General features: G+C 43.7%; 6 protein-coding genes across 6 annotated transcripts; 3 read left to right on the plus strand and 3 right to left on the minus strand.

Moving 5' to 3' along the window:
* The first annotated feature begins 1,180 nt into the window (after nucleotides 1-1,180).
* On the plus strand, nucleotides 1,181-4,324 carry LOC128724198 (puromycin-sensitive aminopeptidase-like). Its single transcript, XM_053817964.1, has 5 exons — nucleotides 1,181-1,677; nucleotides 1,743-2,391; nucleotides 2,506-2,744; nucleotides 2,815-3,960; nucleotides 4,048-4,324. The coding sequence occupies exons 1-5, from the start codon at nucleotides 1,181-1,183 to the stop codon at nucleotides 4,259-4,261; spliced, it is 2,745 nt and encodes a 914-aa protein (XP_053673939.1). The 3' UTR covers nucleotides 4,262-4,324.
* Nucleotides 4,325-6,080: 1,756 nt separating this feature from the next.
* On the plus strand, nucleotides 6,081-7,296 carry LOC128724200 (serine protease snake-like). Its single transcript, XM_053817965.1, has 4 exons — nucleotides 6,081-6,197; nucleotides 6,260-6,754; nucleotides 6,828-7,008; nucleotides 7,138-7,296. Exons 1-4 carry the CDS (start codon nucleotides 6,081-6,083, stop codon nucleotides 7,155-7,157), a joined length of 813 nt encoding a protein of 270 aa, XP_053673940.1. The 3' UTR covers nucleotides 7,158-7,296.
* Nucleotides 7,297-8,555: 1,259 nt separating this feature from the next.
* Nucleotides 8,556-12,348, plus strand: LOC128725113 (transmembrane protease serine 9-like). Its single transcript, XM_053818833.1, has 8 exons — nucleotides 8,556-8,697; nucleotides 8,766-8,970; nucleotides 9,052-9,653; nucleotides 9,726-10,128; nucleotides 10,202-10,332; nucleotides 10,870-10,985; nucleotides 11,056-11,974; nucleotides 12,035-12,348. The coding sequence occupies exons 1-8, from the start codon at nucleotides 8,556-8,558 to the stop codon at nucleotides 12,346-12,348; spliced, it is 2,832 nt and encodes a 943-aa protein (XP_053674808.1).
* A 1,803-nt stretch (nucleotides 12,349-14,151) lies between these two features.
* On the minus strand, nucleotides 14,152-15,664 carry LOC128725545 (palmitoyltransferase ZDHHC16). The gene is made up of 6 exons (XM_053819298.1): nucleotides 15,618-15,664; nucleotides 15,385-15,532; nucleotides 15,124-15,315; nucleotides 14,938-15,055; nucleotides 14,650-14,858; nucleotides 14,152-14,580 (listed from the first exon to the last, which is right to left on the minus strand). Exons 1-6 carry the CDS (start codon nucleotides 15,662-15,664, stop codon nucleotides 14,152-14,154), a joined length of 1,143 nt encoding a protein of 380 aa, XP_053675273.1.
* Nucleotides 15,665-17,260: 1,596 nt separating this feature from the next.
* LOC128722620 (serine protease easter-like) lies at nucleotides 17,261-18,947 on the minus strand. The gene is made up of 3 exons (XM_053816295.1): nucleotides 18,421-18,947; nucleotides 17,883-18,082; nucleotides 17,261-17,802 (listed from the first exon to the last, which is right to left on the minus strand). The coding sequence occupies exons 1-3, from the start codon at nucleotides 18,924-18,926 to the stop codon at nucleotides 17,384-17,386; spliced, it is 1,125 nt and encodes a 374-aa protein (XP_053672270.1). The 5' UTR covers nucleotides 18,927-18,947; the 3' UTR covers nucleotides 17,261-17,383.
* A 1,678-nt stretch (nucleotides 18,948-20,625) lies between these two features.
* Nucleotides 20,626-27,230, minus strand: LOC128722745 (lysine-specific demethylase lid). The gene is made up of 4 exons (XM_053816423.1): nucleotides 26,685-27,230; nucleotides 24,570-26,387; nucleotides 23,550-24,440; nucleotides 20,626-23,464 (listed from the first exon to the last, which is right to left on the minus strand). The coding sequence occupies exons 1-4, from the start codon at nucleotides 27,228-27,230 to the stop codon at nucleotides 22,004-22,006; spliced, it is 4,716 nt and encodes a 1,571-aa protein (XP_053672398.1). The 3' UTR covers nucleotides 20,626-22,003.
* Nucleotides 27,231-27,404: the final 174 nt, after the last annotated feature.

Genomic DNA, 27,404 nt, shown 5'->3' on the forward strand with positions numbered 1-27,404 from the left:
CCAAGAGAGTTTGTTACCTTTAAGCTGACTTATCTTACACTCCAAAGTTACGTTATTTTGAACCTATTAACAATGTTTCACATTCACATATCACACAAAAATCTTCCTCAACATCGCAATGAGTTGGCCAACTTTCTTACATGTGACAATTTTTTGACTTCCAGTTCCTCTACATTTTCAAAGAATAATGGATACGGTCATGTGCGATGAGTTTGTGAAAATGCGTTTGGTGGTGTGTGATGGAAATTTTGTGACTCGTTAGCTATCCAGCAGACTGCATCATGAAAATTTAATATCGACCAAAACGGATTCAGTGATTTGTTTCCCTTCAATCGTTCAATAACCCATTTTTGGTTATTATTAGGTTTTCAATAACACAATCCATTCCATATTATGCAAACAGTTTAATTGAAAAAAAAATTTAATTTTTCAATGTCCAGATTGATCCATGTGTTCGCGTCTATGTCACTTATCATCCTATCGTCAGCGCTACATGTGTACGATTCACATTACCATTAGCTTCAGCTTTTAACTTTTAACCCTGTAAATTAATCACAATATTTGAGTTTATTCTTCTTTGAAAAAGATTCTCGTACCAATTGGAAATTCCAATTAATGCCCACTCACAGATTGAGCATTCTTGGACCTCTTCGTGTTCAGTTGCTCTTCACATTCAAACCGATAGCTTCGTACGCAATCCAACTGGCCGCAAATAGATTAGCTGTTAATCTTACGAGCGCAGAGCAGCGGTTAAGAACTGATATACCACACCAGTTGATTCCAAATCAAACTTCAACTACAATACCATTGTCATTGCATCCGTTAGCCACCGTTAGTGTTTAGAGTGTCCCCGATAAGGGAATCTCCAATGTCAGTAAAAGCGAATACAAACGCTATAAATCTGCAATTGGGCATGCTCTAACCGACGCTATCGTATAATTATCTGCGCCCTCAAACTGCCTCAACGCACCTCGGCCGAATTCTTTTGAGTTATGGATTTGTAGTAGCAATTTGACAACAAAAAAATCATAAAAAAAGTTATCTGCCCGCTTCGGCGACAGATAAGATATGGAAAAAACCTTTTGTCATTATATCTTTGCACACTTTATATAAATACTCGACACCGCTGCCAGAACTCGAACCGATCGGTCGGTAGTGCAGCACGCTCCGTTGAGTAGTGATGAAGAAGTCGCGATCATTTGGCACTGGTACCAGTGCGTTGCTGGTACTGGGTTGTCTCGCACTAGCACCCTGTGTAATTGAGGCCCGTCGCATAGTGTCTGGAAGGGCGTTTGATACATTCCGTCTACCGAACAGTACCGTTCCGACGCACTACACCCTGCGCTTAGATACGGACGTACACCAAGGCATCTTCGACTACACGGGAAATGTGCAGATCAGGCTTAATGTTGTGGAAGCGACCGACCAGATAGTGCTGCACAGCTCGCGCAGTGTGATCGAGAATCTCCAGCTTCGAAACAGCGCCGGGTTGAAGGTAGCGGTCAAGAACTACGAGCACGATGAGGAGAAGGAATTTTTAGTGATCAACCTCGCTTCGGCGTTGCCACCGAACAGCGGAACCTACACGCTCGAGATAGATTTTACCAACAGCATCGAACGCAACGATCAGGCCGGTTTCTACCGGTCGTCCTACGAAGACGACGAAGGTGTTACACGGTGAGTGCATCGAAAAACGGTTCTCTGACAGGATCAATAAGCTCCGATTCAAAATCCTACCGCAGATACCTCGGACTCACGCAGTTTGAGTCGGTCGATGCCAGAACATCGTTCCCGTGCTACGACGAACCGGGCATAAAAACCACCTATGACATTATCATCTCATGCGGTATCGACTATCATGCCCGTTCCAATGCGCCGCTTCTCGGCATTCAACTGCTGCCTGGGGGTAAAAAGCTATCCACCTTCGCTACTACGCCGCGTATGCAGAGCTACCTTGTGGCCTGGTTAGTGTCCGACTTTGTGTACGAACGTGAAGTGTTGTCCCAGCCGCAGTTGGCCGTTGCCACATGGTCCAAGCCGTCGTCGGCCCATCTACTTTCCTATTCGGTAGACGCATCAGTGCGGTTCATCCGGGCCATGGAAGAGTACTTCGGTGAGCTGTACACCATGTCAAAGATTGACAACGTAGCGATCAAGGACTCTGACTACAGCGCAGGTGCCATGGAGAACTGGGGCCTAGTGACGTACCGAGAGTCTGCGATATTCTACGAACCGGAACAAGGCGAACAGCGCCAGATCGGCGTTGTAACGATCGTGGGGCACGAATTCACGCATCAGTTTTTCGGTAACCTGCTGGCACCGAAGTGGTGGAGCTACCTGTGGCTTAATGAAGGTTTCGCACGGCTCTATCAGTACTATGTTGGAGAAATCGTACGTATCTTCGGGTTTCACCCCTGTGGTGCCTGCTACTGACGATAGCTGTTTTTTTTTCACTCTCTCTCTCTCTCTCTCTCTCTCTTTCTCTCTCTCTTTCAAACCACGAAGAGCCATCCAGAGTTGAACCTTCGCGAGCGATTCGTAACCTCACCGCTGCAGACTGCATTCAGGGCTGATGGTTCAGCAACTATTCGCCCCATGACGTACTACACGGAAACGCGCCAAACCATTTCGCGATTGTTCGATAGCATTGCGTACGATAAATCCGCCAGTGTGCTACGTATGATGAACTACGCACTGGGCGAGCGAACCTTCCAGAAAGGTCTCCGTTACTACGTCCAACAGAAGTAAGTAGCCAGCTCAGAGTGAAACGCTTCATTAGCACCGTTAGCTAAAGCGCCGAATTTATCCTCACAGCAAAGCCAATGGTGTGGTAGATGAGAACAACCTCTTCGCCAGCCTGGAGCAGGCTGCCAAGGAAGACGCAGTTCTGCCCATCACTCTCAACATGCACGACATCTTCCGTTCCTGGACCAACCAGGCCGGCGTTCCGGTGGTGAAGGTGCGTCGCGACGGTGACGAGTACCTCTTCACGCAGGAGCGCTACTACGCTGAACCGCAGGACGAGCCCGCACATGCCGCCTGGTGGATCCCGATCTCGTTCTCAACGCCAACTAACACAGCCTACGAAAAGCTGCCGGCCTTCTGGATGCCCCCGCACGTGTCTGAGGTTTCCTACACCATTCCGACCGTGGAAGGCGAAACCGTCTCGTTCAATCCCCACTCGACGGGTTATTACCGCATCGAGTACGACGAAGAAATGCTTCGCGAAATTGTCCAGCTGCTCAACAAGGACCATACGACCTTCCAGCCTGCCGCTCGTGCACGACTTATCGACGACACGCTGAACATAGCGCACACCAGAGGAGGCGATTACGATGTCGCGTTGCAGCTAATGAACTACCTGAGCAGCGAAACCGACTACCAACCGTGGATGGTGGCCCACGAAAACATTCGGCACATGCAGGCGTTGCTACGCTCGAACGAAAAGGCATCCCGGATGCTTGAGTCCTTCGTGGAGAAGCTGGCCACACCACTTCTAGAGCGGCACGGTGTTGTACGACGGTCGGGCGAATCCGCCTCGGCGGAAGAACTTCGATCGGTGGCCATCGAGCTGGCGTGCAGTGCTAGTGAAACCTGCCAAAACGTTGCCCAAGCCGCTGTCCGTTCTCTATCGCGAAGCATCCAGTACCATTACGGTGCCCCGGACGCTTCGCTGCTCTGCAACGGCCTGCAACAAACGGATGCTGGAGAGCGTCAGTCCGTTGCTGAACAGATGTCCCGTGCTCTGCCAGCTGATAATCCCTTCGCTAGGCAGTACCTGCAGAAGGCTCTTGGTTGTATGGGCAGTGACATGTCGAAGGTACAATCGTATGCCAAATATCTGTTCGATCTTGGCGAAACTGATCGGTCCAATGCGTTGCATCATTTGTTCGTGCAATCGGAAGTGCCCGCCAGCGAAGTCATAGAATCGATCCGTTCCGAGATGTCTCTGCGCCATAGGTAGGTAGTCAGACTAGAAGTTCACCATCCCATTGGAAATTACATCTTGCACGTTTTTACACATTCATATGTACTTTCCCATTGCAGCACCGTAAGCCATTCCGCATTGCCAAAAGTGCTGTTGGATGTGGCCCGTTACGTTACCGAACCGTCCGAGGTGGAAATGTTGACCTCCGTTGCTAAATCGTTCGCATCGTGGATTGGACCGGAGCTCGAGCAGCGGCTATCGGACAACCGCAAATGGATTGAGCGCAACGCTGAACCACTGACGAATGCACTTAACCGATTCCTTAATGTTTAAAAACAACTCAATACATGGAAACCCCTATTCAAAGCTTATCTATTGTGAAATGAAACAATAATAAACACCTGATCCTGAACAAGATTCGGCGTCCATGCATCAGTGTTTTTTCTTGTTGATATCAATTGTCTAATCGAAAAGCGTCCTACTTGATGATCATCATGACTCGCAATTACATAACACGAAAATCACTAGTAATACTTTCGCACAATCGCCCAGCCTATCATCATTCATCCTCCAAAATTATCGGTGATTGTTTAATAGGTGATTAAATTTGCATCTACCGTGTTCTGGGGAAGCTTTTGCCATCGTCTTGTAACAGACCCAGCAAACGGGTATGATATATTATCTACCCGTTTGCTTGGTCTGTTTCAAAACGATGACAAAATAATCCCCAGAACAAGGGAGATGCAAAGTTAATCACCTGGTTAACAATCAGCAATCCGGATAACATATTTGCTATGCACAAATTCACAAAATTCGCAATTGTTTGTGAATGTCGTTAACGGTATATAATAGAAGGATAACCAGCAATTACTTAAAATAATGGTTTAGACTTAGAAAGGATGGTCACGTTTGATAGGAAAGTTCTATTGAAATTATAAATTAAACTGGTTTTCAATCTCAAATTGAATTTAACTGAATTAAGCTGAAGATCTAAATGAAATTTAAATAAAACGTTACAAATGACTGTTTTCGTTCCACAGTCAGTTATATCCACACATAAAAACCACCGGCATAAGCTAATCAGAAAAAGACCCAACCTCTGTTTACAAATATGTTTACTCAATTATTTAAAAATGTGTTGAGGGAGAACTTTTTCCATTTTTTTTATTTTTCTTCCTCTTCCATAATGAATTATTTCTTCACATAAGAACCATCGGCATAAGCTAATCAGTGCTAATTATTCTAAAATGTATTGAATGAGAGCTTTTTATATTTTTAAATTTTATTTTTTTTTTATGATAATCATGTGTATTCATATATGAGGCATATATTTCTACTCTTAAGAACAATCAACATAAGCCAATCAGTATAAGGCGCTACTTCAGTTTTCAAGTATGTTTACTCGATCATTCACGAAGCGGCAAGAATTCGATTGTCGTAATTTCCGACAATGACATCAGCAGCGAAATCCGGAGACGCATTGTGCAAGAGAATCGTGCATACTAAGGGCTTCATCAACTGCTGAGATCCAGAAGCTTTCAAGATCGCACGAAATGTTCAATATATCCCACATTGATTCGCCCAGTGGCCCTCTATGGACACGAGTGATGGTCCACAAGAACGGAGTATGCAAACGATCTAAGCGTGTTTGGGCGACGCATTCACAAGGCCATCTTTGGCGGTGTGTTCAAGCATGATGTGTGGAGGTCAAGGATCCACGAGAACCAGAACCACGAGCTTATTGCGCTGTATAGCGAACCGGATATCCTGACGGTGGCGAAAGCCGGTAGAATACGTTGGCTTAAATATGTATTGAGGATGTCCGACTCATACCCCACCAAGAAGGTGTTCGATAGCGACCCAGTTCGACACTAGGCGCAGGGCAGCACCATTGCTAATTTTTAATCAACAATGCTGCTGTAAACAATAAGCTAACTAAAAGCTTCCATGTAATGCTTTCATTTACCTTCGAGAGAGAAAGAGAGAGAGAGAGAAAGATAATATAAAATATTACAAGCAGTCAGTCGCTCGAAGCATAATTACTAATCGACGGGATGTCCCAGCACCAACACTGCTTTACAAATACGCAACAGGTTCTGCGATCGGTTTCTCTCGTTCGACCCCGCAGTCAACACACGATCGCGCATCCAAGATGAAGTTACCAGCTGCTTTAGTACGTCCGTTGGTGATCTTGTTGGTAGCACTTCAAATGCGCGATGTCGACGCTCAGAATACTGCCAACCGAAACAATGAGGAAACCTCGCACATCGTAAGTAAACACACTTCATTGTTCACAGAAGTAGATTAGTATCAGTTCACACAAACCGCCAGGTTCTGCTTGGATCGACCCGCTCGGATGGGACGCGCGAATTTCGCTGCGGTGGCTCGTACATCGGTCGGAACATTATTCTAGCCGGGGCACATTGTGTCACCGGTAAAAATCAGCCTACCCTCAACACAGTCCAGTTCGGAAGCGGCGACAACGGAGTGAGACACTTTCGCATCGTGAACCATACGCTGCACTATCGTTACAAGCCACAGTTCGAGTACCACAACATGGCCATCTACCATTTGGACGGCCGTCCCGACATCCTTAGTGGTGGCCAGTTCAAGCCAGCTTGCATCCTAAAACCCCACATGAAGTCGGGCGTCGTTCAGATGGTTGGAGACGGTTCGGACGGTCGCGGATTGTCGCTGCAGACGACTGCACTGGACGTGGTGACGTCCGAGAAATGTCACGAATATTACAATCCCATCCCGAAGCTGCGATTTGGAGTACTGCTGTGCTGTTTTTGCGCGATGAATTCTGAAACAACTGAATGCTCCGTAAGTGGACAAGATGTGTGCGATACGAGGACGCCAAATGGAATGCTTATCGGTTTCATCTTTATTGTTACAGAACATGCATAGTTCGCCTCTTCAGTTCATGATCAACAGGAGCGGAAAACGCGTCCCGTTCATAATTGGTCACAAATCGATCGGCAAAGCGTGTGGCGTTAAAAGCCCGGCAGTGTTCACTCGCTATGGTTCGTACTATGAATGGCTGGAAACAATCACAGACCTGCCGCTGGAGGCAACCGGTAAGACAAAACTACTTCCAGTCTTTAAACGCAAAACAAAAAATCAATCATTTCAAGCCGGCAACGACTCGCTCACCTTCCTCCCGATTATCGTAACAATAATAAGTATCTATGTTCTTCTATTTACAGAATGTTTTAGGAACTACTGATGGAAGCGAGAAGATGAGTAGCAATAAAAAAACTAACATTTAGCTTGCTCCTGTCCATCTACCAGCGGGCACAAAGAAGAGACGACCATTTTCTACGTTTTAAGGCGGTCACAAAAACCAGTTCACAATTAGTTTCTCTCGCGACGCGTGGGGAATCCCAGCTCCCTATCTGATTAAATTTGAACACCACGTGGAGCGCACGTTCGTTTCACTTAACGTATATACGATTCCGAAAAGTGGAATACAATACATTTGCTCCGTTGCAATACGTGAGAATAAATTGATATACAGAACAGATTTTAATTTCTAATGAGGGAAACATAAATAAAGCACATGGAGTATCCTCCCCTAGCCAAGTTTTATCCATGCTTTTTGCCAAATCTTCTGCTTTGCAACAATTTGACCTTCATGAACTTTGATACGCAACGAAATAAAAAAGGGTGCACGCAAAATAAAGAAAAAGCACACAAACTTGTTTAATTAACGGCACATCAAACGAATTACATCTTCTTCACCTAACTATGGGCAATGTACGTTAGTTTTCTACGAAATCTTGATGCGCGATCACATTTGAATGTCCTTCAAATGTTTGAAGCATTAATTTGCGTACGCCATTTCGTACTTTGAAATTATGAATTTATGTAGAAACAAATTCGCTTCTTATTTCTTAACATGCAAAACTGGTATTTTTCTCACATCTCAAAACCCGTCTTGTTGCTTAATACATTGCGTTTAACCTGCAGCACGTAATTTGCTACCAGCATTACCAGCATTTACACAGTTCCTATCAAAGTATTTCACTCTATTGATGATCTTATACGTGTTTGTCTCGAATGAAACGGGTAAGATATTCTAAACCAGTCATTACATCCTACATCTCTCTGTGGTTAATCAAGCATGAATCACATATTCGATCATCGGTTAAAAACCAAAAGTGAATTCCCTTGTTCTATCGATTAGTTGCACTTGCAATTAAGCTTAATCAGTCAAGTGTGATTTTCTGTGCCGCAGCACTACAAAGAATATGCATAGTCAGGCAAAGTATTCGTGTACTCAAAATCACACCGTCGTCAAATGTACAAATAACGTCGGTCTTAAATCAATATTTTTCTCAGAGCACGATCAACTAAATGCATCAAATTCATTGTGCGTCGGACGACTCCAGCCTGCTGATTTGATCTTCTCTTTCCCGACCGATCTACCGCACCGTCAAAGTGTGCGTAGCGTTCAAATTCTCAGCACAAGCTTAGCTGTTTGCTGTCCTGAGCTTCATCGGTGGAATCAGTAGCGCGTAAACTGTGTGCTAGTACGGGTTGTCCTGTGAGGGCACTCACCTGTTGCGACTGCGCGTACTAAGAAGGAACGACGAATATCGTCTCGCACGGCGATTGGGCAAGAATGGCAAAAGTCAAAGGATTTTCTCTGCTTGCGGCTCTCAGCATCTTCTCAGTAGTTCACTCTCGAATACAGCCGGCGGAACAAGTATTTCCTACCGACATCAACAAAGCGTTCATTCCCACCGTTCGTCAAACTCTCAACGGTAAGTTATAGCCGGAATGGTTGCGATCAAATAGAGTGACCAAACAACAATACGATCGACATTCGCAGATTGCCACTTGCGCTATCACAAGTATGGAGACTATTATCTCGTGTATCCTATCTACGGTGTACCCGCAAGACAGGGAGAGTTTGCCCACATGGCCGCCATCGGATGGCGCCAGAACAACGGTTCGATTAGCTTCGATTGCGGGGGATCTTTGGTAACGACTCGACACGTGCTAACCGCAGCACACTGTGCCCTGAACGACGATGGGTAAGACGTAAACTGGGCTTAGGTTGCTGTTCGCAACCCATCTGCTCGAAATGACGAACCATTCTTAATCACTTTCGACAGGGTGGCTCCGCAAGTGGTGCGTGTGGGAGTGATCGACATCACGGCAGGATTGTACGACCCTCAAAACCAGTTTGCCCAGGAGTACGGCATCGAGATTTTCAAGCGCCATCCGCAACACGAATATCGTGCGGAATACCACGACATCGCACTGATTACTTTGGACCGTGCAGTGACCCTGTCCAGTGCCGTGCTTCCGGCATGTCTTTGGACTGGAGCTCAGGTGCCTCTGCGTCGCCTCGAAGCGGCGGGATTCGGACAGACCAGCTTTGGTGGCGATCGTACTCCGATTCTGTTGAAGGTGCAGTTATCACCAGTGGAAAATGCGGCATGTAGCCGGTTCTACAAGCCCGGACGAACACGTCAGCAGGGCTTGATCGACCAACAGATGTGCGCGGCAGATGAACGCATGGACACGTGCCTTGGCGATTCCGGTGGGCCACTGCAAATTAAGCTAATGGCGAACAACCGACTGATCCCATTCGTGGTTGGGATTACCTCATTCGGACGGTTCTGCGGATCTGCCATACCTGCCGTTTACACCAGGGTTTCATCCTACTACAATTGGGTGCAAACGGAGACGGGCCTATCGTTCGACGCCAGAGGTTTCGTAGCACAATATTTCCCTATCCCGCTAAACGTATGCGTTTTGTAACGTGTGCATATTCCGCTTCCAGCATGTGCCTCTCGTCATCTCAACGATCGTGAAATCGAAGAAGCCATGGTGGCCAACCGTGTCGGTGATAAATTGTTTGTCGAACCGGAGAGAAGCTACATGGATTTAGAAACGGTAGCCAAACATCGCGTATACCTTGGATATAGCACGACCACCGGTCGCATTCAGTGGAACTGTGGCGGTGTGTTGATCAACGAAAACTACGTACTCACGGTGGCTCATTGTGATCGGTTCGTGCTCAACAAAACGCCCGATTATGTTAAGGTTGGCGATTTGGATATATTTCAGGATCATTCCCATGCACAGATCATTCGAATCGAACAGTTTATTAAACACCCTGATTACCGAAACGATGGTGCTCTCGAAAATGATATCGCACTCGTAAAACTACAGAGCAACGTGAGGTTTGTGAAATGGAAATGAACATTGTTTTATTTGATCAATTCTTCGGCAAATAATTGAATACTTCTTCTCCAGATTGCAACCCAATGCCGTGCCGGCTTGCATAATGAATTCCGAGTCGGTTACATTACCCTTTTACGAAATGGCTGGTCTGGGCCCGTATAATATGAATAACTTCATCATGGACAACGAGCCGGTATCGAGTAGTGAGTATTAAACTTATTTAGCTAGTGCATACACTTGTTATCAACATGCGTGTCAAGTTATTTAGCGATCAAATAATCGCTTTTTACGTATTGCTTTTTACGTACTATAAAAATAACATACTCATTTTAAAACAAAAGAAAGATATCGATTTTGTACTACAGCTTCAAACATAACAATCGATCTTTAAACTAGGTTTCAACTAATTACTATAGTCCAATAACAACGATCAAACATTCTAGAAAGGGTGACTATTAGTAACTATACACCATTCGTTGTTTGAAAAAAAAAACACATATTTCCAATCAACGAATACAACATTAATCCAGTTTCTACATATTTTTAACAATTTTAAAGAAAAAGTTATTAATATGAAGAAGAAAAAAACGTTCACTGTGCCACTCTGGTAACATTCATCGCTATCAGTAATATTTTCCCAGTTTGGTGTAGCTGTTAGGAAAAGCATAATATTCTAATGCATACTACTATTGACATTTTTTTTCTAATTTATCATCAAAATGCAATAATTATATTTTTAGATAATACCCTTGTCTTGACGCGAATGAGAGCAGACAGCAGATTATGCAATTTGAGGTCTGCCAATAATATCATGTGTACCAGAAACAATCAATCTTTAGTGCAGGGCACGTGTCGCGTATGTAGTCACATGGCGTAGATTGTAGATATTGCTAAATGTTCGTTAATTATATTTTCACTTTCTACAGATTGAGCACGGCGGTCCGTTGGAGCGAGAAATTTGGCATCACGATCGTTATTATTCCTACGTATTTGGTTTAACCGTAGCTGGAGACGATTGTGGCTTCGGATCGGAAGCGTACTACGTTAAAATTGCTTCTCATATCGACTGGATAGAGCAAACCGTGTTGAGCCAAAGAGGCCGCCGGCGCCAAAACCGTTCAAACAGAGTGCAAAGGCAAATTATATTCCCTGCTTCGAACGAACAACTCGACGAAGGGTTTGGTCCCCAGTCTTGCCTTTTGTCGGACGGGCGTCGAGGATCTTGCAAAGTGTACAGTCTTTGTGCGAAGGAATTAATTGGAGCAACTATATCGATTTGCAGACATGGCATTGAGCCCATTATTTGTTGCCCCTCCGTAAATGAATATATACGACCAACGCGTCTATCTGCTACCGGAACCCAATGGACAAATCCAACGCAACCACAAACCGCGCACAAGCTAAACAGCTGCGTATCATACTGGAAGCAATACAAGCGCCCTTCGATAGAAGAGTTCGAACACATCCCTTCCGAAGGACGATTGTTTGGTGCGGATGAGTATCCACATATTGCAGAAATCGGCAACACGCAGCAAAACATATGGCCCTGCATGGGGGTGTTGGTGAGCAATTTTTACGTGCTGAGTAGTGCTAGTTGTCTTGCACTAGCACGTGGTTTAAGATCCGTTAAATTGGGTAACAGTGTGCCCAGTACAAACACCTATGAAATAGCTCAAATCTTCAATCATCCATCATACCGAAGGGGGTTTGAAAATTCTAACGATTTAGCACTGATCCGGTTAAGCGATCGTGTACAGTTTTCTTCTAGCATCCTACCGGCTTGCTTGTGGAGTAAAACTGATTCAGTTCCGCTGAAATTGTACGCCTTGGGAGCTAGTACAAATGGTAAACGAAACAAATAATGTAATATAAATAAACGGTCACTTAATAGATATAATTTTACAGGTCTAAAGTTCGTCTATCCCCGGAGTGCCATGTATAATGCAGATTGCCGTGTTATGTCAGGTGCTAGAAATTCTATTCTGGACGACGAACACATATGCGTGGAAAATTACTTTGCAACGGATACCACTTGCACGGATCAGCAAGGAAACCCTGCTGAGGGATTAATCGAATACAACGGCACACGAATTCCTTTGGTTGTCGGGTTAACGTCTTATACGATCGGCTGTTCTCCAACGCCTAGGGCACAGACTGTAACTATCCTTACCAGAATTGCAACACACATGACATGGATCAAAGATATCGTGGAACGATGATTTGACCACTGAATCAGCGACGTACTTTAGGCAGCATGAAATGTATGGGAAGCTGTTTCTTAATATTAACAACAATAAGGACAATAAAATTCAATGAAAAAACATAAAAGAGAAATTGTAAAAGTATGCCTTATTGTTGAATTCTCTTAAAATGATGTAGCAATACTCCCTTCTAGTCCCACCTAAAACCCAACAGTGTTGGCCATACGATGAGGAAGTTAGATGGACCATGCCATCCACCTTATGCTAAATAAATTTACTGAATAATCGATTCAGATCCTTGCAACAAAACAGGATTTTCGATTGTAAGCTCGAAACTTTGAACTGCTGATCCCTCAAATCTGGTTGAAATACAACCACTGTCCTCAACACGATGCAAAATCGTCATCGGAGACATTAATGCATAGGTCGAACAAGAAAAAACATACATGAGAAGGCTATCATTTTAAGATACAACGCGCACCGACTGACCAACGATAACGGAGCAAAGCTGATCAATTTTGCATCCTGTACGCTCTCAGCGGTGATAGGCCTTTTGCAATGATCATCAAGGATATAATCGAGGTCCAAACATATAGAGGTGCAAACGTCGGCTCTGACCAGTTCTTAGTTATGGTGAAGCTACACCAGAAAATCTCCTTGGCCAACAACCTACGAACTAGTCTATTCCAAGACTGAGTTAAGCCAATTGAAGCATGCAGAAGTGGCAGAAGGCTCGCAATAGCGCCCTTGCATATACTACCGGACAACAACATCATTGACACTATGTCACAGACCACTGTCGTATGGAGGAAAGAACTGCCTGAGGAGTGGAGACTGGCTGTGCTGCACACTCAGTCTACTAAAAAGGCGACAGACTAGATTATTCGCACTTTTGTACCATGACACATTTCAATGCCGCTTGTAGAATCATGTCCCAGATCCTGGTTTGTAGAATTGCGTCCCTTGCTACTGATTTTGTCAGCAGGTACTGAGCTGGGGCTGTTAGAGGCACATCTGCTACTGGCTAAATTTATACTCTATCGCTGATCTTCGGGATATGCGCCCAGATCCCAACGTATCTCCTGTTCATTGACCTTCACACGGTATACGAAACAGTAGATCGGAACGAGCTATGGAGTGATATCATTCTGTTAACCCGCTTTTCTGGAAAGCTTCTGGAGTTGACCACAAGTTGCAATGTAAGGTGTTAAACACGCTGGCAGTTTCGTTTGAATCTCACCGTGATCGCCTGGAAAGGTACCATACGAGGTGTGAGCACGACCGACAGAATCATAAAACATCAATATATATATATATATATATATATATATATATATATATATATATATATATATATATATATATATATATATTACATTTATTACGAATAAGAAGAAGTAATATTCAAATACTTTGTATTTTTTAATAAATACAAGCCCCAGCCCTCTCTGAAAACACGTGGAATAATAAACTTCCACGATCAATAACAAACACTAATTTTTTCACACTGGAATGTATAAACAACTTTTATTTGCGCAAAGTACATTAGCAACTTAAACCTAGCACTGAGAATTTAATGTCGACTATAAATTGATGACTAGTTATTCAATCGTTCTCCTTCTGCTTATTTTCTAAGGTTTAATCACGGTCCAAGATTACAAGAGTCCAGTATCCTGGGCCCTCCTGCATTACTCCGCAACATGGAGTATGACTCCATAACCTTAATTATGGATAGAACTGGCAGCGATAGCCATTTTTCGTATATTTATACATTAAAAGGCAAAAATCTCTTGCTGCCCTTATGTTCACACCGTTGCGATTTTACGGCCACTCATCGACATTGTCAGTCACATTGTTATATGTTAACCAAGTCAATCCATTTCCCTCGGGTTTGTGAGATGATGGCAACAGCACATGTCGCCACCAGGTGCGTTTGCGAGTTAACCCTAGGAACAGTTTCCAGTTCTGTCGCGATCCGAAATCGTACGGATTACGATACACCTTGTTTATCGCTGCTAGCCGTTTAGTCTCGGATTTATTGATGTGCGCCTCGATACTGGTCTCTCCACGTGTTATCAGAGTGCTGTGCCAGGCCGTTAGTGCACCTAACGCGAACAAAGTTGCTACATTTATCAGCGCCATGAACAGTATTGCACCGTGAATGGTTTGAGGCCGGAGGCCGTGATGAGGTATAGGCAGATCATGCTCGGCAGGAGCCATTCCGTCGTTCTCGTAGTCATTCATTTCCGTCTAAAATGAGGTAAAGGTACCATTAGATCGTATTTTGTGAAAAAAGAAATTACAAGTTTCCGTTCGTACCACGGGTATGATATGCCCGGTTAAATTGAACCGAACCGGGTGTCCTTGTAATGGCTCTACCTCTTTCCAGCCATCTTCATCGAGAAACAGAACGCCATACCCCAACTCAAAACCAAATGAAATTATAAACAGTGTGCCAATCGTCGTGTACAACATGTAGAGAAAAAAGTATCTATGATTCTGGTAGCCTACACAATTATTAAGCCAAGCTGCAAAAAATATGCACATTCCACGGATTATAAACAAGAATTTTAATATGAACAATTTTCTTAAGGATTCCAAACTTACGGCAATGATGATCCATCTTTAGCACGCACCGATTGCACACCGAGCAATGGTGTGTGCGCGGAGGTTTCGGGGCAATACATTTTTTGCATATGCTAACCGCTTGCACAATCAGTTCTTTCTGTAAGATTCATGATAATACACAAAGTTAGGCGTATGCTAATTCCTCATCTCTCACAACAATTTTACCTCCGGTGGACTTCCTGGCGAAATAGAGGCGGCTTTATAGAAGTTGTATACCACATTCAACAACAACCAGTGACCGACAAACAGTAGAAATATTGTCATACACTTATTTTTGTTCCACCAATACGGCAATCCAATCCAGTAGCATATCGTTACCACTGCTGTTGTGAGACATATCACGGCGAACACAAAGAACTGGAAAGTAAATCATTATAAATAAACATCCGCTATTGGCTCATTCTGGTAGCGTGTAGCAAACATTACCGGTCCGAGAAGATGGGTAAAATTGTCCACGAACCAAAATATTGGCTCCATACACACATCCGATGCGTACGACTGGTTCATGTGATGATTATAAGTTAAAGATCGGAAACATTGTTTGCCGTACTGCCATCGATAACGTATTGTTTGACTGTAATTAAAAAAAAACATACATTGATCTTATTTTTCCCGTACGCAAACCAAAAGAACTTCAGGGATAGGTACAACCTACAAACCTTATAGTTTTTGGAAGTTCTCGTAGACGCCACTGGATACGACTCATGGTGCATGGACGTAAAGCAACATTACTAATAATATATTGAAACTAACGATTTTAAAGCAGTATCGAAAATCCAAATTTGTTGGTCGAACAAAGTTTGTTTTTCTGAAGGTTCAAGTACAGGACGACAAGGAAGCCTGCATCTCGAACCGTTCCTTACTAATCCATGAGGATGATGTGAACTGCACACCTCTTTTGTACTGCAACATAGGAACAATAACCGTGTTATTCTGTTTTTTATTTAAGCCCTTTCAATTAATATTATTGCATTTGAAAATTGGCTAAAAGTAATGTAAAACCTTTTATTTTCCAGTGTAAGGAATGGCGTGGATTTCCTTACGGCGCCTACGCTCGATTTACACTCAGATAAACTTTATCTTTTATGATTAAAAGATTCATATGCCAAGAATATCTATCGTTTCAAAGCGAGGAAATTAAGTTTCATACCAAACATTAGCAATATTTTTTAGTTTATAAAATTACCGGCCCAATGCGTCGAACAAACACACACTACCAAACAATACTCCCGATACGTCATATTTGACACACTTATTGTTTGTTCGAAATGCTGCTTTGTCATATCTGAAGTCGTTGAATTAAATCATTTTTATGCATTAATTTTCCATGTTATAATAGTTTTTACATAATTGTATGCACACAGCTGATTTATACTTGCATCATATGAAAATAAAAATTAATCACGACAGATAACTTATGAAATGAACCAAAGATGCAACAATATGGCATCAAATTTAAAAATGTAGTATTCCTATATTCACATTTTTTTTGAAAAATTATACAATGGGTCTTCTATATACTTATATACACTCTATCTTACCTCATGCATAATTACCTGATTTATTTTTATTATCAGGATTCATTCGTATTTGTAGCGCAATAATAAAGTTAATATCGTTGTAAAAAAATACTTTCAATTGTAAGGATGAACACTGAATAGAATATGTTAAAATTGCATACAATGATCAAAATACCATTTAGTGGAATACCATTCAAATACTAAATCATCTCTGCTATTATAAAAAACTTGACTTCTAAAATAAATATAAATAGTACATCTAATGCTCATCAAACTAAACATAATGAAAAATTTCAACTACATTTTTAGCATCCTTTTGGTCAAAACTGAAACTGAAGCTGACAACTGTTCTGAGACTCCTTTCGATTGACTGATTTTTTATTTTAAACACATTGTAAATGCAGGTCATGTTTTCTCTAATATAAGACTATCATTGATTTGCACATTAGTCATATTTACATATTCATTAAACCTGCTAATGAGATGCTTCATGCGATTAACTTGTCCATGCTGCATATCAAGCACATGTTAAACGAAAAGTGTGAAATGTGACATATTTTCTTTGCTGTGCTGCAGTTTTCTTTAGCACAAAAAAATAATTAAAATTACAGCGCACGCACCAACAATTTCTTTTGGAATAGATTCATTTTTTTTTTTCAAATATTTAGAGGAAGCGTCTCATAATTAATGTATTACTTCTGAAAACTTTGCTTATTTATGCATACCAGTGAGTTTCAAAGTTGTACGCAAATAAGTCCGTACGCATTTTCAATTCTGTATAAATGTTATTAATATAACATAGGTCATTTTTTTTATTTTATAACTATTACTAAAATGAGTTATCAGTACGTCCTAGTGTTTAGGGTTAAAGTTTAACGTGGATGGTGTAGATGAGGAAAGTTTACTTATGGCTGCATATTTGCCACTATCCAGTTCATGTAACTTGTAACACGAGTGTAAATTCCAGGCACGCTTTCCTTTCCACATGACTTCACTCCTGCCGAAACGATACCAAACTGCACAAACCTCGATCCAGCTACGTTCACGCTGAATCCTAGCGGACCGCCCGAATCCCCCTGGCAGGAATCGACTAGGTTCTTTCCTGCCGCACACATCTGCCATTCGTCGGCAAGGTTTACGTACAGGAAGTTCTCATTCATCTTCTGCTGGCACTCCGGAATCGGAACATGATCAACGATGGCCTGAAGCAGCAGATCCGACAGAGCTTGTTGCTCAGTTGTGCCCCAACCGGTGATGATGTATCTCGGCAACACCTTTCGTCTTGTATCTTCATTTACTGGTAAGCAAATCGGTTTAACGGAATCTATAATTGTGCAATAGTAAACGTAACAGGCCATTAGCACAACGACATCTCGTGCATGCATAATCGATATCGACTCTTACCGCTAAAATCGATCTCGCGCACCATCCTAATCAACGCTATGTCATGACGAAATTTGATCGGCCGGTTGTACTCTTTGTGGACTACCATGGACTCGATATCCACATCATACGCAGCGTCAGCGCAGTCCTGCTCTCCATCGCTATACACATGACAATCAATTTCCTTCGTTTTGTCATGTTCGCCAAGACGGACTTTAACCCTGCAGGATGAATAGGATTGATAGCATCGTCGTTAAAACAAAAAGAAGTACTTTCAATAAGACTATTTCATTAAAAAGACTATTTTCAAACTAGTAATACTGTTTGAAACTATTTTCAGCAAAACCAACTAATGTTAAACAAAGTTGTAAATTGTTTTAGTGACCACATCAAAATGCGCGCATCATGTTTGTACGAGTAGAAGTTACTCCATTGTACTTTCAATGTACGTAATTGTGCATTAAACAATAGTAATCAATAAGTTCGATGCTAGCTAAATTTACTCATTTAATGCATCGGATATCAAGTATGCGCGCGCGCGCGTGATTATTATACTTACAGTTTGATACTGCTGGATGTCCTCACGCAATGTGCCGCCGTCAACACATAGCGATTGTTGATGAGCGATCCTCCACAACGATCCGACAGCTCGCCGTTCGACTCGTACCGCAGCAACGCCATCCAAGGAAACTCAAAAACGCGGGTCGCATTCCCGTGCGCTATTCGGTTAATCGTGATCGTGCCGCAGCTTGTCGTTGGTAGCATGCTCCAGTTTAACGTGGCGCCCGGGTCTGGTTCGCTGCCAATCATAATGACCGGTCCAGTGCCAGTTTTAACGGGTACAATGACGTTGGGAGCCGATGTGGTCGTTGTCGTCGTCGATGTTGTCGTGCTGGCCGGAACGACCTCCATCGGCTGGCAGCATACACTTCGTTCTACCTCTGGCAACGTGCAGGCGGCCTTCTTGATGTAGTTCTGTATGCCACGCGAAGGCGGGGTTGGCGAGTTGACGATGGAGTAAATATTCCGACACCTCTCGATTGAAACGCAGAATCCGTCCGTCATCGTTGGCGTTTTACACTCTGGATCCTCTGTAATCGTGAGAGTACAAATCGTGAGCAAAAAAATAGCTTCCAAGAGGTACACAAACACAGCCGCATCGCAACATTTGCCAGTCCGGAAATTCAAGAAACTGGAAACTAGGCTTTTGGTTTTATAAGTTCCGCAAAAAAACTCACGTGAAAACACTCCATGGTTGAACGTGACGAGAAGCAGTAATGCTACTAGAACTCTGTTTGGACTCATTTCCTATGGCGATATGGCGCTAACAAGGAACTGATGAATTTTCGTTGTCCACTTATGCCTGTTGCTGGAACCTTGAAATCGCCAGCTCTTTTTAGGTTACCGCTTCTTCCCGCTCAACGGCTCGAACATGAATGACTGATCGGATTGAAGCCGCGAAGATCACCGCGCAAGATCATCTTTCGTTAAGCAGCGGGATGCTGGAACGATTTAACACAAACACACACTCAAAAGCTTTACTAGCGAACGATGAGAGAAGGAACGGACTGGAACAGCAATCTCTGGAATAATCCCCGCAATGTTTTATGCAGATTCGAGCACGATATTATTGACCTGAGCGAATTTGATATACGATACGATAATACGATAATACTTTCTGATTAATAAAATGCTAGTTTACTATTCTTACTGATTGTAAATAAAATGATAAAATGAATAGGTTACTTGATGTTCATTAGAGTTGCTTATTTTTTATATCAATTCAGTTATTATTACAATCACTTGTTCAAACGCTTAAAAATCGAAATTTAACACATTTAGTATGCTAATTGCCGGACGTAGTCGTAGAAAATACGGTCCAAGCTGTCCATCCTTAATCGAAATATCTAGCCTATAGTGCAATTGCAATCAAAACGATTTTATACCAATGCACCTACACCTCGACAGCTCGGTTATCAAGGAGGGAAGAAAGATGTGATGACCCCTACAAACGTGAACCGATCGAACGAAACTCGATTTTGCGAATCGACTCTGCCCGCCCTGATCCGCCGTAGCGGATTATTCGCCGTTTGAAAGAGCTGCGCCTTGAACGATTTACGAAGTCGTTAACGAACAGATCAGTCCGAACGGCAACGAAGGTGAACGTTGTATTGAAGCCAGGGATTTCTAGCTTCAGAGGGGATTCCCGCTGGGGTCTTCCGTAACGTAACAACACAACGTGCATCTTCCACTTATACGAGAAGACCGGTTTGCTCATGTTGATAGGATTAGTGTGTCACAAAACAGCACCCACTAATCCTGAACGAAAATCATTCCACGCTTCTGATCTGTTGTAGTACGATAAGTGCATCACTACCGTTCAACACTATCGAAGCTTAATCTCAAAAATTAGAACATGTCCTTGCTTATCGGAAATGTAACGCATCCTATCAGTTCTCGTGAAGATTGCTTTAGCCATCATTTAAACTTATGAACTTTATACTTTCCTCTGTCGGATTGCCGGTGCGCTTAGTTCAACCGAATGATTTATCTGATAGAGCATTGTAGCGTATTATAAAAATACCATTCTGCTTATTTCACATCAATAGCTATTTGCTACTGCGTGCAATAGCTGTTACTTCAGACATAATTTCGCGATGCCGAAAAAAACTTACCAAGTCAGTCATAGTTTCAGATAACAGAAGCCTTAACCGATGGATTCACTTTTTTTATTTAATAAACTTGTTGACTTGATTTAGCAGTTATTCTAGTATGCAATTAAATGTTCTGTATCTGCATCCAGTTAACAGTACATGTTATATTACATTCGGTTGTAATTATTTAGGAAAAGAAAAACACGATACTCCACCAAGTAGCTAGATTGTTTTTGTTTTATTACTAGAACGAAACAGAGCTGTAAAATGTACTCGTCGTATTGTGAGTTGTTAGCGGCGTGGCTCAACAGCTCCCACTCAACATTCCTAACTTTACGGTCTGGTCCAAATGTGCAAAAAAGTGCGTGAGTGTGTTTTGGGGAAGTGCACTATGTTTTCTGCATACAAACATCGGATTTCGTCGCTCTTAAATATTTCATTCGAATTTCCTATTTTAAGAAATCCTATGTAGAGATCTTTCGTGTCTACGATTTTGCTCAGAAACTAGGTTGAAATCTTAAATCCAAAATAATCGTTCTAGATGAGGGAGAAAAAACAGGATTAACGTTAGCTCTCGGTAGAAATATGATATCCATATAGTGTGAATTATATGTGCATTAGCGCGTTCAAAAATAACATGTCGTGTGGCCATGCATTGTAATTTGTCCCCAAAAAAACGCAACACACTCACTCACTAATACGGAAAAGGAAATTCTACAGGAACAAATGCGTCGCAAGTAGGTTGTTCAAGATGTATCTGTTGAAAACACCGCATCACGTATAACGCATCTGAGTGCAGCAAGAAACTTGGCCAGGCTTTAACCGACGACAACAATAGCAGCAGCAACGGCAGCATTGGTGCAGCAGCATCAAAGATCGCCAGGTAAATATGCGAACTTTTTTGTTATATATTACATTACCAAACTCAAGCACTTTCGCCTGTTTCTCTCTCGATAGCTATTATGCTCATTGCTCCCGTGCAATGTAAGAGCAAAACCGAGTATCAAAGTAACTTGAGGAGGCGTTAGGTTTTCTTTTTTTTAACATCTACCGCTTTTCTAGTACATCTACTAACTACTTCTACCCAGCGCTACATTGGAGACGTACAGCATGTCTAAGGTCCTGTGTTACTTATTTCTCAGCTTCCTTCCAGTTCAATATACACACGTAGAAGAATCAAAATCTTATCAGCTAACCAAAAAAATAGCTGGTGTCTAATAATTTAACCTTCCTCATTCCTCCGTCGTTTGTTCGATTAATCCGAAACCAGGGAGGAAAAGGATCATCAGGTGGGCCATTTTTTCTATTTGTTGGAGACCATCCGCACCCAACCGACCGACCGGTTACGCACTTTCTCTCCACGAGAATATACTTATAGTTATATCCAATTTCAGTACTGCCAGCCACGCGTGTGTGCAATTAAAATCATCCTCGCTGGACGCCGCCTCAATGGTCTTCGCAACCATCAACGTGCCGATTTTTGAATCATCATAAATTAGCACCCTGATGGTTATTAGCCTGTTCCTGTCTCTGCCTTTCCGGTGAATGGTATTTGGCGGTGCTAGTGCTGCTGCCGTTTGAATGATTAACATTTCGATTCACGTTTGAAGACAGCACTTCAAACGATTGACTAGTACTCTCGTGGTCAACGGTCGTTTTAGTACCCACCACGGATCCTTCTCCTCCTGTTGATCCCCTCACATTATTTCGCAATTTTGCCTCCTCTTTTTCTTCTTCCTTTATTCGCCCACCATCATCTAATTGCTCCGTCTTAATTTTGCCGGCAGCCAATAGCGGTTTTAGGGCACCTGATTCGCGTTCATTTTCATCTGGTGGTTTGCAACCATGACACCCATTCCGCCCAAGCTGGCCAACGTTAGAATCATCATCGTCCTCATCCTCGTCATCTGCTTTCACTTCATCAGCTGCCTCTTCATCTTCCGGTTCCTCTTCGCCATCGTAGTGTTCTCCGAACTTCAGCGAAAAATCATCGAAACTGCTTAACCCTGCTGCGGACGGAACATTATCCGCAAGAAAATCGTCTTCACTAAGAGTTTTCATTTGCAGCAGTTGCTCAAGGGATGACATAGTACCACTAATGCCCATTTGCTGCTGTTTTGGCTCCTGCTTCATTACCGCTCGGTTATGTCGTTCGTGATGGCGACAATGATGATGATGTTGCTTGTGGCGATACTTTCGCAATACATTTGCTTTCGCAACCATCTCGTAACACTTGGCGCAATGATAAACCACACCGCTATCACTATTATTCAGACGATTTTGCTGCTGTTGCTGCTGCTGATCCTGCTGTTGCTGTTGCTGTACGTCGTCGGATCGACCGAGCAAATGTTTGCCACTACCGGCACCAAATTCATCTAGTTCACTCCAATCATGCAATAATTTCGCCCGCAACAATATCTTGTCTTGCTCTCCAATGCTGGAATCATCTTTGATCTTTTTCATAATCGTCTCAATATCACTACTCGGAATCACCGGATCGCTTGAGATTGATCCGATTCGTTTTCTTTTTAGCGACGACGAAGGCGATGACGTTTTGTTGCGCCACTCATCGCTACTTGTTCCGACAAATCCCATCGAATTAAATAATAGCATCTGCCCTCCGTTTCGGTTGTAGCAGCCTCCGCCGACCGTCGTGGTACCGAATATCGTTTCACACAACAGCTTGCTCTCCATCTCGACCGGCAGCAGTTTGGCTCTGTTTGCCAAATTTTGAAGCGTGTGAAAAAAGTTGTAATTTTTGCTGCTCTCGAGCGACTCGATCGCGTGCAGCCATTCCTTCGACTTGTGCAGCGAGTCCTTCAGCTGCCCAGCCAGAGGCAAATATGATTCAATATTTTGCGCTCTCTCCAACAGACTGTCTATTTCGCTGATCTTGTGTTGGGTTTCAGTTTTGAAGCACTGATTGGCCGACTGTTCCCAATCGACAATCTGAAACAAAAAGAATATATAACCGTCCGGTTACCTTCACACTGCACACAAAACAAGTGTTCGTTCGGCTGCAATTTTTTCTCACCTGAAGCATGATGCCATGCAGCTGGGACAGCTCTCTCTCTAATACTGTGTGCGGTAGTATTCGCATGCCTTCATGGATCAGCTTCTTGATGTCTTCTAACGACAATCGATCGACTGTATTTTCACGCAAAGTTTGCGCCTCTCGATACCATTTGTATTGTGTTAGTCGATCCTTCAACTCCACGATTTGCGGCAGCTCGATACACAACGCATTGCCCTCTTCGATCAGTTGGTTTAGCTGTTGAACATTTGTGTCCTTGAAGCGCAATTTCAATGTTTTATCCGCCTGCCGCAACCAATCCTGTCCGATTCTTTGCAACTCCCGTACGCTGTCACCTTCGCGTATTACGCATCGCAGATTGTTAATTTCATTTATAAACAATTCCAATTCGTCCATCGATAGTTTGTACTTCGCACACTCCAGTGAATTGCGAGTCCGAGTACGAATTTTATTTATGTCGAGCTGTTGAATCACCGTGATGCACTTTTGGGCCTCCAGTATGGACAGATTCAATCGCTCTAGGATCACGCTGTTTGGAAACTTTTGGCTCTCGGCTTCGTGCGCAATGCTTTGAAGTTCCTCGAGCGTGATACTACTCGATACTGACGGGTCAAGCACATCACGCACTCGAAACAGCCACTTTTCGAACGACTCCGCCTTCACCTTTAGCTTTTGCACCATCAAAGGCAGTTCGTCCAACGTGTATCGGTACTTTAGCGTGTGATTTTCCGGAGGACATTCGCACAGCTCGGCAAAATGGCGCAAACAGGCCAGGTTTTTGGTACACTTGCAGTTGACGGCCGATAAGAAGCAGGTCGTTTTGCATATCTCACATTGTCTAGCGTCGTCTGTCAGCAGTTCGAACGCTTCTCGTTCGGCATTCGATACACCCTACAATTAGAAGAATTTCAATCTATTATTAATCTATCTTTAGCTAATAATTTGAGCAGTAAACGTTTGTACGAGATTTGCACAAATTTGTAAAAGAAAAAAGCACAGCTTTGTTTGCTGTATCCTTACCCATTCAAGAAGGTTCTTTCGAAGCTTCTTCTCCGTATCGACCATTTCTGCCATATCAATGTAACAGGCAGTCGCGATGCCTAAGTTCAGCCGGTCTGGCTCAAGAGCCATTTTGCAGACGAGCTCATCGTGCGAGAACACACAGTAGCGCCGGAGCTTCGAGTAGTGATTGACACATTCCCTACCCATCTTCATCCAGTCCGCCGGTGCAAAATTGACCGCCTCAGCAAAGTTGTACCCCTGATTGAAACCAGCGTGGTACGCCCTCGGGAATGTCACGACAAACTCGCCCGCGTGCTGATCCGTCCGGAATACGGGCACGTTGGCATTCATCAGAATGTTCGGATTCATAATTGTCACCAGCTGATGCAACAGATCTGGCTGGGAATGGAATAGCTCCGGTGCGGCCGACTTCATCGCTAGCTCGAATTCCTCCGCTCGACTGCCCGGCACACCGTACCATGTCTTTGGTTCGCCCCAGTGCAGATAGTTGATCGAATAGCTCCAGTGATCCTCGTTGTGCCAGCAAAAAGTAGCAAAGCACATGCCGACGTACATCCACGGTACCTTCATTCCACTGATGTCCGCGTTGATGTGCCCGAGAATTGACTCATCCAACACGGGAAGGTTGTTCAGATTCCAGCTCGATTCGGCGTACTCTTGGTCACTGGGCGAAAGGTAGGGCGATGATTTCGTTGGGAAGCCGCTACCGTGGTCCATTGTGTGTAAATCAGCACCGTACTCGACAGTAACATCTTCATCGATAGATGACACTATGCGCCAAAACTCCTTCTCCACCAACTCCGTCGGTACGAGATGAACAGGCATGTTAAAGTAGTTCGATTTGAATTGATCTGCCATTTCGCCGAATTGCTGCAGTGTGTATTCCCGTTGCGCTTGCTCAAAACCAAACGCTTCCACTGGCTTCGAGTTCTCCTCCACGATGCATTTGGGACAGCGCCAGTCACCCTTCGGAATGTCCTGCAAGGGCGGCATCAGACAAAACGTGTGGTACGATGCGTCGCACCCGTCACACAGAAGCATAGACTCCTCGACGTCTCCTCGATTGCACATGTGGCAGATATATTTCGCCATCGGATCATAGTTCTGTGACCCACCTTCCTTCTTTTCCTGCTTGACAGTGCCCCCGTTCGTAGCGGATTGGTCGACTCGTAGGGCAGCAACGGCCAGCTTACTCGCAAACTCCCAAATGCTCCTATGGCGAAGATCTTTTTTCCCTGGAGACATTTCGTCCGACGATCCTCGAACGCTCCCACCGCTTGCGCTGCTGCCGGCAGAAGACGAAGCTTTGCTGCTACTCTGCTGCTGGGCAAAACGTTGCGATCGACGAGCCGCCGTCATCGGAGGCTGCACCTGCTGCCTAGACTCTATGCAGTGCGGTTCATACTCGCAATCTTCGGAGGGTTCCGGCTCGATGTTGGCCAGATCCACCACCTTGCCCGAGCGGTACACGTCGAACGGATAGAGCAGACGATCGTAGTGCGCCCGGAGGTTCGACCCAACACTCTTGCCCTGCTGGTAGCCCATCCGGCATGCTACTTTCGACCACTTGCGCTCCTTCGTTACCACCTCCAGACCACCCTCCTGATTCACAATCTTGTGCAAAGTGTAGAGATCGAGCGGTTTTCTTTCGACCATCGGAATCTTCAAGGAAGTTCCCTGCAACTCACAAAACTTTGCAATCTGATCGAGAAAGTTCAGCTTAATACGTGTTTCCGCTTCCAATTCATTCAATCGCTGGATGCGTGGCGTAAAAGTCAGCTTTTCTACATCGACCGTGAAGGGTGGCTGAAAGGACTAAAGGAAGAGAAAAAGAATCATAAGGAAAAGGGCGAATGTGTACATAGCATGGAATAGGCAAAGCATCGACAGGGTAAAAACGAACAGAAAACGAAAATGGATTTATTTTCCACCTCAGCACCACAAAACTGCTTTTTTCTGTCTCCTAGCAACCAAGAACACTATCGGTTGGGTTAGGAACAGAGTCTTTTTTTTTTCATCCCATTAAAACGTCGTGACAAGCTTTTTATGGATTAAATAAAGAGTTCCGGTGAGTAGTAAAAAGTAGGCTTAACAACTGAATGATACACTCACTTTCGGGGGTCGAATTTTGCAGATTCCATACTTTTCCGCCAATGGCCGTATTTTGTTGATGTACACGAGAGGATTTCTGAAATCCTCTTCCGATGGTTCGAAAACTGGAGCTTCCGGCGGTACATTGAATTGAAAATCATCACATTTGTCCAGTGATATATGCGGTCTGTTACCACCTTGCTTCTGCTGCTGAAATATAGGGCTGCGATTCATTTGATGGCTATGGTGGTTATGATTGTTCGCTGCTTGCTGCTGCGGTTCCACAGTGTTGGCTTCCGGGCCACCCGACCCCGCAGCATCGATGGCGGAAGCTGATCCAACAGGAGAATTTCCGACACCCAGGCTGCTCGATGAAGCCTGCTGATGTCTGGTACCACCGTTCAGCACTCCACCCGAGCCACTACACGCCCCTGCCGTTCCTGACGGTGTCCCCGAGGGGACATAGTTGCCTCCGTTGGCGTAGTTCTCACTTCCACTGCCACTACTGCTGCTACTGCTGCTACTGCCACTGCCGTTCGTCAACGAAGTTTTAGATCTATTTTTCATCGTTCTCTATTGTTACCATATCTTTCAGTGTCAGCAAGTTAATCGAGCGAAAGCTTGATAAAATGCAAATAATTCGTTTTTACACGTACGAAGCTGGTAAGTAATCTAAAAAGGATTATTCTACATCCAAGGACACCACACGTACATAGTTTTTCTTGTCTTCAATTCTTTAAA

This window comes from Anopheles nili, chromosome 3 (genome assembly GCF_943737925.1).
Source record: "Anopheles nili chromosome 3, idAnoNiliSN_F5_01, whole genome shotgun sequence".
Lineage (NCBI taxonomy): Eukaryota > Metazoa > Arthropoda > Insecta > Diptera > Culicidae > Anopheles > Anopheles nili.